General features: G+C 46.7%; 1 protein-coding gene across 1 annotated transcript in view; it reads right to left on the bottom strand.

Moving 5' to 3' along the window:
* Positions 1-62: 62 nt before the first annotated feature.
* Positions 63-14,919, bottom strand: part of LOC131942401 (transcription initiation factor TFIID subunit 2) — a 49,447-nt gene continuing 34,590 nt past the window's right edge. The window contains exons 25-32 of the mRNA XM_059302249.1: positions 14,515-14,619; positions 4,123-4,219; positions 3,889-3,924; positions 3,623-3,778; positions 2,721-2,837; positions 2,197-2,311; positions 810-1,682; positions 63-428 (exon numbers count right to left, since the gene is read on the bottom strand). Of these exons, the coding sequence (XP_059158232.1) occupies positions 139-428; positions 810-1,682; positions 2,197-2,311; positions 2,721-2,837; positions 3,623-3,778; positions 3,889-3,924; positions 4,123-4,219; positions 14,515-14,619 (1,789 nt within the window). The 3' untranslated portion in view covers positions 63-138. The remainder of the gene's footprint in view (positions 429-809; positions 1,683-2,196; positions 2,312-2,720; positions 2,838-3,622; positions 3,779-3,888; positions 3,925-4,122; positions 4,220-14,514; positions 14,620-14,919) is intronic.

The following is a 14,919-nucleotide window of genomic DNA, read 5'->3' on the forward strand; positions in this document are numbered from 1 at the left end:
TTTTTTAATTATAAAAAAAAGTGCTTTTAATGAACAACAAAAAAACCAAGACATGTTGAGTTTTCATGAGTTTAATAACATATTTAACAAAATGTTTTTTAAGCATACATTGTACTTTTGAAAAACACAAGCACACATTTATTCCGAGGAGTTTTCTTCCACATCATCCACAACAATAGACGCAGATGACTCACGACTTCCTCTGGCTATTTCTGACAGATCCAGCACAAGCCTCTCTCTGTGCTTGTCTTTGTTACCTCCCCTGTCCTTGTGTTCTTTACCTCCCCTGTCCTTGTGTTCTTTACCTCCCCTGTCCTTGTGTTCTTTCTCATGCTTGTGCTTATGTTTATGCTTGTGTTTATTTTTCTTTTTCTTCTTCTTGGATTTGTGGTGAGCTCTCTCTCTGTCCCTGGCTTCACTGGCAGCAACTAAATGAAAGGAGAATTGATAAGCCAATAAATTACAGTTTCTCTAGCCACTGGCTCTAACATACAGCTTTACACCACTAGACTGATCAAAACAAGTTCTTCACCCTACCAGTTGCAGCACCAACCCACCCCCTCTACCAGTTGCAGCACCAACCCACCCCCTCTACCAGTTGCACCAACCCATCCACCCTACCAGTTGCACCAACCCACCCACCCTACCAGTTGCAGCACCAACCCACCCACCCTATCTTATCAAGGCACCAACCCACCCACCCTATCTTATCAAGGCACCAACCCACCCACCCTATCTTATCAAGGCACCAACCCACCCACCCTACCAGTTGTACCAACCCACCCACCCTATCTTATCAAGGCACCAACCTGCAGCACTAAGATTAAATATAGTCTTGAGACTTGGCTTTGGTGGTTCAGTTAGGCTGGAGTGGGCGGAGCTGGAGTGGGCGGAGCTGGACGGTACCATGGAGGTGGAGACAATCAGTGGAGGGATTTTCTTGCTCTCTGGGCCTTCCATGCTGGTGGCGCCACTCAGTTTTCTCTTGAATGAATGGGGTGGGCTGCTGACATCAGTGAGCTGTAACACTGGCATGGTGGGGTGGGACTGGGCTCCAGGGGACAGCACACAAAGTGGGGGTGACATTCCCAAAGTGGGAGGGGAGGGAGAGGGCTCATATTTGAACTCCGGCTTCATTCCCAAAGTGGGAGGGGAGGGAGAGGGCTCATATTTGAACTCAGGCTTCAAGTCTAGACTGTGCCAGACCAAGGGAGGGGAACGGGTGCGAGTTTGTGGCGGGGTGGTTGGGGGTGGGGACTGGGGGGTGGTAGGGGTTGGAGACTGAGGAGTGGTGGGGGGTGGGGACTGAGGAGTGGTGGGGGGTGGGGACTGGGGTGTGGTAGGAGGGTGAGAATGAGGGGTTGTGGGAATAGGGGACTGGGGGGTGGTTGGTCTGGAGGAATGGACAGAGAACGGAGAGTCAGGTTTGACAACAACTTCCTCCTTGACAACAGGCCACTGCTGGGGTTGGTAGAATTCCAGGGGCTGAACTTTAACCTCTGGCTTCTCCTCTTCTACCATGTAGCCAGGGGAGCTCTTAGGCTCCATCAGGGGAGACGACCCATCAGGGGCTGGGCAGGGAGATAAGTCTTGTGGGTCTTCCATCTGGTTGGATGAGGTCAACCCAGTGGGATCTCTTTTGATGACATTATCCAAAGAAATGATGACATCATCCGGATGACCTGAGCAGAACAACAGAAAACTTTGTGACAGTGGTTAGAGTGACATTACCATTGTTAGAGTGACATGACATTACCATTGTTAGAGTGACATTACCATTGTTAGAGTGACATTACCTTTGTTAGAGTGACATTACCATTGTTAGAGTGACATGACATTACCATTGTTAGAGTGACATTACCTTTGATAGAGTGACATGACATTACCATTGTTAGAGTGACATTACCATTGTTAGAGTGACATGACATTACCATTGTTAGAGTGACATTACCATTGTTAGAGTGACATTACCTTTGTTAGAGTGACATTACCATTGTTAGAGTGACATGACATTACCATTGTTAGAGTGACATGACATTACCATTGTTAGAGTGACATTACCATTGTTAGAGTGACATGACTTTACCTTTGTTAGAGTGACATTACCTTTGATAGAGTGACATGACATTACCTTTGTTAGAGTGACATTACCTTTGTTAGAGTGACATGACATTACCTTTGTTAGAGTGACATTACCTTTGACAGAGTGACATGGTGATAGAGATTCTTCACTTAAACCACTGACACTGTTTGGCTGAGATAAGTCCACATGGACTGGAGCAGCTTCTAGTTGTTCTAGTTCTAGTTTCATCTAAAAAAAAATGACAGAATTCTTTTTAGTGCCATTCTAGAAGTTTGGGCAACAAGTCTGGACGTAATCAAATGGTCAAAAAGTTTGGGCAACAAGTCTGGATGTAATCAAATGGTCAAAAAGTATGGGCAACAAGTCTGGATGTAATCAAATGGTCAAAAAGTTTGGGCAACAAGTCTGGACGTAATCAAATGGTCAAAAAGTTTGGGCAACAAGTCTGGATGTAATTAAATGGTCAAAAAGTATGGGCAACAAGCCTGGATGTAATCAAATGGTCAAAAAGTTTGGGCAACAAGCCTGGATGTAATCAAATGGTCAAAAAGTTTGGGCAACAAGTCTGGACGTAATCAAATGGTCAAAAAGTTTGGGCAACAAGCCTGGATGTAATCAAATGGTCAAAAAGTTTTACCGTGAGTTCTGAAGGCTGAAGGTGTGGATGGAGCGGCTCAGTGACCACGGACTCTTCCAGGGCGACAGTCTGTTCTCCTGAGATCATGCTCAAGTCTACTGGCGTCTGATCCAAGTTCTAGATTCAAATAGACAGGAATATTTAGCTCTACACCAAATGGACAGGAATATTTAGCTCTACACCAAATGGACAGGAATATTTAGCTCTACACCAAATGACTGACAAATTAGTGTCTAGCTATGTTCTACACTTTTTAACAAAAAAAAATAGTGTCCCGTTCAACTATAACGCTTTTGTCGAAGTTTGTTCCGCTTTATCAAAAAAAAAAAAAAAATGAAAATTAAGAATTAAAAAAAAAGGAATTAAAAAAAAAAACCCAGGGAAAAGCGATTATTTCCCTTTGGTACAAGTTTACTTACAATAACAAGGATTGTGTCAAAAGTTTACTCAAGTTTTTTCAGGTTACTAAGTCTATGCTAAAAACAAAAGTTAAGCTGATATTAAACTACCTATATATAACTATAGGCCTACTAAACACATGCTTGTATCTGTTCTACTAAGAAAAACGTCAGACTTATTTGGTGGCCAGGGGGAGGTCTGTCCACACCAAATTCATGTTTCCCTATACTTACATCATCAACACCATCCAAATTACTTACATCATCAACACCATCCAAATTACTTACATCATCAACACCATCCAAATTACTTACATCATCAACACCATCCAAATTACTTACATCATCAACACCATCCAAATTACTTACATCATCATCACCATCCAAATTACTTACATCATCAACACCATCCAAATTACTTACATCATCAACACCATCCAAATTACTTACATCATCAACACCATCCAAATTACTTACATCATCAACACCATCCAAATTACTTACATCATCAACACCATCCAAATTGACTTGAACAATAGATGGGGGAATAATGTCAGCCATGTCATGGACAGGGGAGGCAAATATGCTAGACAATTCTGGGTTCCAGACAGCGATGCTACTGTGTGGAGTTAGAGAGACACTCAAATCATCACTTGGCACCTGCAGAAATTCAATTGGTTTTCACAAAAACCAAAGCACAGAAAAACAAACGGATGAAACAATCTAAGACAAGACAGAGCCCACTATATCAATGACCTTGACCTACAGACCTCTGATTTCTTTTCTCTCTCCGTTTGTTTAACATTCTGGAGAAAAAAAATGTATTTTTTAAGTGGCAGCTATAAAATCTAGCTGTTTTAATGTGCAGCTATAAAATCTAGCTGTTACATGTGGCAGCTATAAAATGTAGCTGATACATGTGGCAGCTATAAAATCTAGCTGTTTTAATGTGCAGCTATAAAATCTAGTTGTTACATGTGGCCGCTATAAAATCTAGTTGTTACCTCAGGTATGGGCAAGCAGGTAGGTCTCTGACGCCCGTAGAGCGTAAAGTACAGGTCAGCTAATCCACATCTGAGCCGGCTGTCTGACGACACGTGGCTGAAACAAATGGAGTCAATTGGCATCATATGCCACACAGACAAGCACTGACCACATCATATGCCACACAGACAAGCACTGACCACATCATATGCCACACAGACAAGCACTGACCACATATGCCACACAGACAAGCACTGACCACATCATATGCCACACAGACAAGACAAGCACTGACCACAGCATATGCCACACAGACAAGCACTGACCACATCATATGCCACACAGACAAGACAAGCACTGACCACATCATATGCCACACAGACAAGACAAGCACTGACCACATCATATGCCACACAGACAAGCACTGACCACATCATATGCCACACAGACAAGCACTGACCACATATGCCACACAGACAAGCACTGACCACATATGCCACACAGACAAGCACTGACCACATCATATGCCACACAGACAAGCACTGACCACATCATATGCCACACAGACAAGCACTGACCACATCATATGACACACAGACAAGCACTGACCACATCATATGCCACACAGACAAGCACTGACCACATCATATGCCACACAGACAAGCACTGACCACATCATATGCCACACAGACAAGCACTGACCACATCATATGCCACACAGACAAGCACTGACCACATCATATGCCACACAGACAAGCACTGACCACATCATATGCCACACAGACAAGACAAGCACTGACCACATCATATGCCACACAGACAAGCACTGACCACATCATGTGCCACACAGACAAGACAAGCACTGACCACATCATATGCCACACAGACAAGCACTGACCACATCATATGCCACACAGACAAGCACTGACCACATCATATGACACACAGACAAGCACTGACCACATCATATGCCACACAGACAAGCACTGACCACATCATATGCCACACAGACAAGCACTGACCACATCATATGCCACACAGACAAGCACTGACCACATCATATGCCACACAGACAAGCACTGACCACATCATATGCCACACAGACAAGCACTGACCACATCATATGCCACACAGACAAGCACTGACCACATTATATGCCACACAGACACCCACTGACCACATCATATGCCACACAGACACGCACTGACCACATCATATGCCACACAGACAAGCACTGACCACATCATGTGCCACACAGACAAGACACGCACTGACCACATCATATGCCACACAGACAAGCACTGACCACATCATATGCCACACAGACAAGACAAGCACTGACCACATCATATGCCACACAGACAAGACAAGCACTGACCACATCATATGCCACACAGACAAGCACTGACCACATCATATGCCACACAGACAAGCACTGACCACATCATATGACACACAGACAAGCACTGACCACATCATATGCCACACAGACAAGCACTGACCACATCATATGCCACACAGACAAGCACTGACCACATCATATGCCACACAGACAAGCACTGACCACATCATATGCCACACAGACAAGCACTGACCACATCATATGCCACACAGACAAGCACTGACCACATCATATGCCACACAGACAAGCACTGACCACATTATATGCCACACAGACACCCACTGACCACATCATATGCCACACAGACACGCACTGACCACATCATATGCCACACAGACAAGCACTGACCACATCATGTGCCACACAGACAAGACACGCACTGACCACATCATATGCCACACAGACATGCACTGACCACATCATATGCCACACAGACACGCACTGACCACATCATATGCCACACAGACAAGCACTGACCACATCATGTGCCACACAGACAAGACAAGCACTGACCACATCATATGCCACACAGACACGCACTGACCACATCATATGCCACACAGACAAGCACTGACCACATTATATGCCACACAGACAAGCACTGACCACATCATATGCCACACAGACAAGCACTGACCACATCATATGCCACACAGACAAGCACTGACCACATCATATGCCACACAGACAAGCACTGACCACATCATATGCCACACAGACAAGACAAGCACTGACCACATCATGTGCCACACAGACAAGACAAGCACTGACCACATCATATGCCACACAGACAAGCACTGACCACATCATATGCCACACAGACAAGCACTGACCACATCATATGCCACACAGACAAGACAAGCACTGACCACATCATATGCCACACAGACAAGACAAGCACTGACCACATCATATGCCACACAGACAAGCACTGACCACATCATATGCCACACAGACAAGCACTGACCACATCATATGACACACAGACAAGCACTGACCACATCATATGCCACACAGACAAGCACTGACCACATCATATGCCACACAGACAAGCACTGACCACATCATATGCCACACAGACAAGCACTGACCACATCATATGCCACACAGACAAGCACTGACCACATCATATGCCACACAGACAAGCACTGACCACATCATATGCCACACAGACAAGCACTGACCACATTATATGCCACACAGACACCCACTGACCACATCATATGCCACACAGACACGCACTGACCACATCATATGCCACACAGACAAGCACTGACCACATCATGTGCCACACAGACAAGACACGCACTGACCACATCATATGCCACACAGACATGCACTGACCACATCATATGCCACACAGACACGCACTGACCACATCATATGCCACACAGACAAGCACTGACCACATCATGTGCCACACAGACAAGACAAGCACTGACCACATCATATGCCACACAGACACGCACTGACCACATCATATGCCACACAGACAAGCACTGACCACATTATATGCCACACAGACACGCACTGACCACATCATATGCCACACAGACACGCACTGACCACATCATATGCCACACAGACACGCACTGACCACATCATATGCCACACAGACAAGCACTGACCACATCATATGCCACACAGACAAGCACTGACCACATCATATGCCACACAGACAAGCACTGACCACATCATATGCCACACAGACAAGCACTGACCACATCATATGCCACACAGACAAGACAAGCACTGACCACATCATATGCCACACAGACAAGCACTGACCACATCATGTGCCACACAGACAAGAAACGCACTGACCACATCATATGCCACACAGACACGCACTGACCACATCATATGCCACACAGACAAGCACTGACCACATCATATGCCACACAGACAAGACAAGCACTGACCACATCATATGCCACACAGACAAGCACTGACCACATCATATGCCACACAGACAAGACAAGCACTGACCACATCATATGCCACACAGACAAGCACTGACCACATCATATGCCACACAGACAAGACAAGCACTGACCACATCATATGCCACACAGACACGCACTGACCACATCATATGCCACACAGACAAGCACTGACCACATCATATGCCACACAGACAAGCACTGACCACATCATATGCCACACAGACAAGCACTGACCACATCATATGCCACACAGACAAGCACTGACCACATCATATGCCACACAGACAAGCACTGACCACATCATATGCCACACAGACAAGACAAGCACTGACCACATCATATGCCACACAGACAAGCACTGACCACATCATGTGCCACACAGACAAGACAAGCACTGACCACATCATATGCCACACAGACAAGCACTGACCACATCATGTGCCACACAGACAAGACAAGCACTGACCACATCATATGCCACACAGACAAGCACTGACCACATCATGTGCCACACAGACAAGACAAGCACTGACCACATCATATGCCACACAGACAAGACAAGCATTGACCACATCATATGCCACACAGACAAGCACTGACCACATCATATGCCACACAGACAAGCACTGACCACATCATATGCCACACAGACAAGCACTGACCACATCATATGCCACACAGACAAGCACTGACCACATCATATGCCACACAGACAAGCACTGACCACATCATATGCCACACAGACAAGCACTGACCACATCATATGCCACACAGACAAGCACTGACCACATCATATGCCACACAGACAAGCACTGACCACATCATATGCCACACAGACAAGCACTGACCACATCATGTGCCACACAGACAAGCACTGACCACATCATATGCCACACAGACAAGCACTGACCACATCATATGACACACAGACAAGCACTGACCACATCATATGCCACACAGACAAGCACTGACCACATCATGTGCCACACAGACAAGACAAGCACTGACCACATCATATGCCACACAGACAAGACAAGCACTGACCACATCATATGCCACACAGACAAGACAAGCACTGACCACATCATATGCCACACAGACAAGCACTGACCACATCATATGCCACACAGACAAGACAAGCACTGACCACATCATATGCCACACAGACAAGCACTGACCACATCATATGCCACACAGACAAGCACTGACCACATCATATGCCACACAGACAAGACAAGCACTGACCACATCATATGCCACACAGACAAGACAAGCACTGACCACATCATATGCCACACAGACAAGCACTGACCACATCATATGCCACACAGACAAGACAAGCACTGACCACATCATATGCCACACAGACAAGCACTGACCACATCATATGCCACACAGACACGCACTGACCACATCATATGCCACACAGACAAGCACTGACCACATCATATGCCACACAGACAAGCACTGACCACATCATATGCCACACAGACAAGCACTGACCACATCATATGCCACACAGACAAGCACTGACCACATCATATGCCACACAGACAAGCACTGACCACATCATATGCCACACAGACAAGCACTGACCACATCATATGACACACAGACAAGCACTGACCACATCATATGCCACACAGACAAGCACTGACCACATCATATGCCACACAGACAAGCACTGACCACATCATATGCCACACAGACAAGCACTGACCACATCATATGCCACACAGACAAGCACTGACCACATCATATGCCACACAGACAAGCACTGACCACATCATATGCCACACAGACAAGACAAGCACTGACCACATCATATGCCACACAGACAAGCACTGACCACATCATATGCCACACAGACAAGACAAGCACTGACCACATCATATGCCACACAGACAAGCACTGACCACATCATATGCCACACAGACAAGCACTGACCACATCATATGCCACACAGACAAGACAAGCACTGACCACATCATATGCCACACAGACAAGACAAGCACTGACCACATCATATGCCACACAGACAAGCACTGACCACATCATGTGCCACACAGACAAGACAAGCACTGACCACATCATATGCCACACAGACAAGCACTGACCACATCATGTGCCACACAGACAAGACAAGCACTGACCACATCATATGCCACACAGACAAGCACTGACCACATCATGTGCCACACAGACAAGACAAGCACTGACCACATCATATGCCACACAGACAAGCACTGACCACATCATATGCCACACAGACAAGCACTGACCACAGCATATGCCACACAGACAAGCACTGACCACATCATGTGCCACACAGACAAGCACTGACCACATCATATGCCACACAGACAAGCACTGACCACAGCATATGCCACACAGACAAGCACTGACCACATCATATGCCACACAGACAAGCACTGACCACATCATATGCCACACAGACAAGCACTGACCACATAATATGCCACACAGACAAGCACTGACCACATCATATGCCACACAGACAAGACAAGCACTGACCACATCATATGCCACACAGACAAGCACTGACCACATCATGTGCCACACAGACAAGACAAGCACTGACCACATCATATGCCACACAGACAAGCACTGACCACATCATGTGCCACACAGACAAGACAAGCACTGACCACATCATATGCCACACAGACAAGACAAGCACTGACCACATCATATGCCACACAGACAAGCACTGACCACATCATATGCCACACAGACAAGCACTGACCACATCATATGCCACACAGACAAGACAAGCACTGACCACATCATGTGCCACACAGACAAGACAAGCACTGACCACATCATATGCCACACAGACAAGACAAGCACTGACCACATCATATGCCACACAGACAAGACAAGCACTGACCACATCATATGCCACACAGACAAGCACTGACCACATCATGTGCCACACAGACAAGACACGCACTGACCACATCATATGCCACACAGACACGCACTGACCACATCATATGCCACACAGACAAGCACTGACCACATCATATGCCACACAGACAAGACAAGCACTGACCACATCATATGCCACACAGACAAGACAAGCACTGACCACATCATATGCCACACAGACAAGCACTGACCACATCATATGCCACACAGACAAGACAAGCACTGACCACATCATATGCCACACAGACAAGCACTGACCACATCATATGCCACACAGACACGCACTGACCACATCATATGCCACACAGACAAGCACTGACCACATCATATGCCACACAGACAAGCACTGACCACATCATATGCCACACAGACAAGCACTGACCACATCATATGCCACACAGACAAGCACTGACCACATCATATGCCACACAGACAAGACAAGCACTGACCACATCATATGCCACACAGACAAGCACTGACCACATCATGTGCCACACAGACAAGAAACGCACTGACCACATCATATGCCACACAGACACGCACTGACCACATCATATGCCACACAGACAAGCACTGACCACATCATATGCCACACAGACAAGACAAGCACTGACCACATCATATGCCACACAGACAAGCACTGACCACATCATATGCCACACAGACAAGACAAGCACTGACCACATCATATGCCACACAGACAAGCACTGACCACATCGTATGCCACACAGACAAGACAAGCACTGACCACATCATATGCCACACAGACACGCACTGACCACATCATATGCCACACAGACAAGCACTGACCACATCATATGCCACACAGACAAGCACTGACCACATCATATGCCACACAGACAAGCACTGACCACATCATATGCCACACAGACAAGCACTGACCACATCATATGCCACACAGACAAGCACTGACCACATCATATGCCACACAGACAAGACAAGCACTGACCACATCATATGCCACACAGACAAGCACTGACCACATCATGTGCCACACAGACAAGACAAGCACTGACCACATCATATGCCACACAGACAAGCACTGACCACATCATGTGCCACACAGACAAGACAAGCACTGACCACATCATATGCCACACAGACAAGCACTGACCACATCATGTGCCACACAGACAAGACAAGCACTGACCACATCATATGCCACACAGACAAGACAAGCATTGACCACATCATATGCCACACAGACAAGCACTGACCACATCATATGCCACACAGACAAGCACTGACCACATCATATGCCACACAGACAAGCACTGACCACATCATATGCCACACAGACAAGCACTGACCACATCATATGCCACACAGACAAGCACTGACCACATCATATGCCACACAGACAAGCACTGACCACATCATATGCCACACAGACAAGCACTGACCACATCATATGCCACACAGACAAGCACTGACCACATCATGTGCCACACAGACAAGCACTGACCACATCATATGCCACACAGACAAGCACTGACCACATCATATGACACACAGACAAGCACTGACCACATCATATGCCACACAGACAAGCACTGACCACATCATGTGCCACACAGACAAGACAAGCACTGACCACATCATATGCCACACAGACAAGACAAGCACTGACCACATCATATGCCACACAGACAAGACAAGCACTGACCACATCATATGCCACACAGACAAGCACTGACCACATCATATGCCACACAGACAAGACAAGCACTGACCACATCATATGCCACACAGACAAGCACTGACCACATCATATGCCACACAGACAAGCACTGACCACATCATATGCCACACAGACAAGACAAGCACTGACCACATCATATGCCACACAGACAAGACAAGCACTGACCACATCATATGCCACACAGACAAGCACTGACCACATCATATGCCACACAGACAAGACAAGCACTGACCACATCATATGCCACACAGACAAGCACTGACCACATCATATGCCACACAGACACGCACTGACCACATCATATGCCACACAGACAAGCACTGACCACATCATATGCCACACAGACAAGCACTGACCACATCATATGCCACACAGACAAGCACTGACCACATCATATGCCACACAGACAAGCACTGACCACATCATATGCCACACAGACAAGCACTGACCACATCATATGCCACACAGACAAGCACTGACCACATCATATGACACACAGACAAGCACTGACCACATCATATGCCACACAGACAAGCACTGACCACATCATATGCCACACAGACAAGCACTGACCACATCATATGCCACACAGACAAGCACTGACCACATCATATGCCACACAGACAAGCACTGACCACATCATATGCCACACAGACAAGCACTGACCACATCATATGCCACACAGACAAGACAAGCACTGACCACATCATATGCCACACAGACAAGCACTGACCACATCATATGCCACACAGACAAGACAAGCACTGACCACATCATATGCCACACAGACAAGCACTGACCACATCATATGCCACACAGACAAGCACTGACCACATCATGTGCCACACAGACAAGACAAGCACTGACCACATCATATGCCACACAGACAAGACAAGCACTGACCACATCATATGCCACACAGACAAGCACTGACCACATCATGTGCCACACAGACAAGACAAGCACTGACCACATCATATGCCACACAGACAAGCACTGACCACATCATGTGCCACACAGACAAGACAAGCACTGACCACATCATATGCCACACAGACAAGCACTGACCACATCATGTGCCACACAGACAAGACAAGCACTGACCACATCATATGCCACACAGACAAGCACTGACCACATCATATGCCACACAGACAAGCACTGACCACAGCATATGCCACACAGACAAGCACTGACCACATCATGTGCCACACAGACAAGCACTGACCACATCATATGCCACACAGACAAGCACTGACCACAGCATATGCCACACAGACAAGCACTGACCACATCATATGCCACACAGACAAGCACTGACCACATCATATGCCACACAGACAAGCACTGACCACATAATATGCCACACAGACAAGCACTGACTACATCATATGCCACACAGACAAGACAAGCACTGACCACATCATATGCCACACAGTCAAGCACTGACCACATCATGTGCCACACAGACAAGACAAGCACTGACCACATCATATGCCACACAGACAAGCACTGACCACATCATGTGCCACACAGACAAGACAAGCACTGACCACATCATATGCCACACAGACAAGACAAGCACTGACCACATCATATGCCACACAGACAAGCACTGACCACATCATATGCCACACAGACAAGCACTGACCACATCATATGCCACACAGACAAGACAAGCACTGACCACATCATGTGCCACACAGACAAGACAAGCACTGACCACATCATATGCCACACAGACAAGACAAGCACTGACCACATCATATGCCACACAGACAAGACAAGCACTGACCACATCATATGCCACACAGACAAGCACTGACCACATCATATGCCACACAGACAAGCACTGACCACATCATATGCCACACAGACAAGCACTGACCACATCATATGCCACACAGACAAGCACTGACCACATCATATGCCACACAGACAAGCACTGACCACATCATATGCCACACAGACAAGCACTGACCACATCATATGCCACACAGACAAGCACTGACCACATCATATGCCACACAGACAAGACAAGCACTGACCACATCATATGCCACACAGACAAGCACTGACCACATCATATGCCACACAGACAAGCACTGACCACATCATATGCCACACAGACAAGCACTGACCACATCATATGCCACACAGACAAGCACTGACCACATCATATGCCACACAGACAAGCACTGACCACATCATATGCCACACAGACAAGCACTGACCACATCATATGCAACACAGACAAGCACTGACCACATCATATGCCACACAGACAAGCACTGACCACATCATATGCCACACAGACAAGCACTGACCACATCATATGACACACAGACAAGCACTGACCACATCATATGCCACACAGACAAGCACTGACCACATCATATCCCATAGTTTCTCCACTAAAGGTTCTATGTTGAGGGCAGATCTTTCCGAGCGCCTGAATGGTGGATTCTGGGTCAGGCATGTCACTGTATGGTGCCTACAAGATTTTTATTTTTATTTTATTCATCCATTGACAAGTAGCTCCATCTAAGTCTGTCCTGTGTGTGTCTACTGTGTATGTGTTTAGTGTGTCTACTGTGTATGTGTTTAGTAAGTCCACTGTGTCTGTGTTTAGTGTGTCCACTGTGTTTAATGTGTCCAGTGTGTCTATGTTTAGTGTGTCCACTGTGTCTGAGTTTAGTGTGTCCACTGTGTCTGAGTTTAGTGTGTCCACTGTGTCTGTGTTTAGTGTGTCCACTGTGTCTGTGTTTAGTGTGTCCACTGTGTCTATGTTTAG

This window comes from Physella acuta, unplaced genomic scaffold (genome assembly GCF_028476545.2).
Source record: "Physella acuta isolate Inbredline_101_S28 unplaced genomic scaffold, ASM2847654v3 ptg000405l, whole genome shotgun sequence".
NCBI classification, from domain to species: domain Eukaryota; kingdom Metazoa; phylum Mollusca; class Gastropoda; family Physidae; genus Physella; species Physella acuta.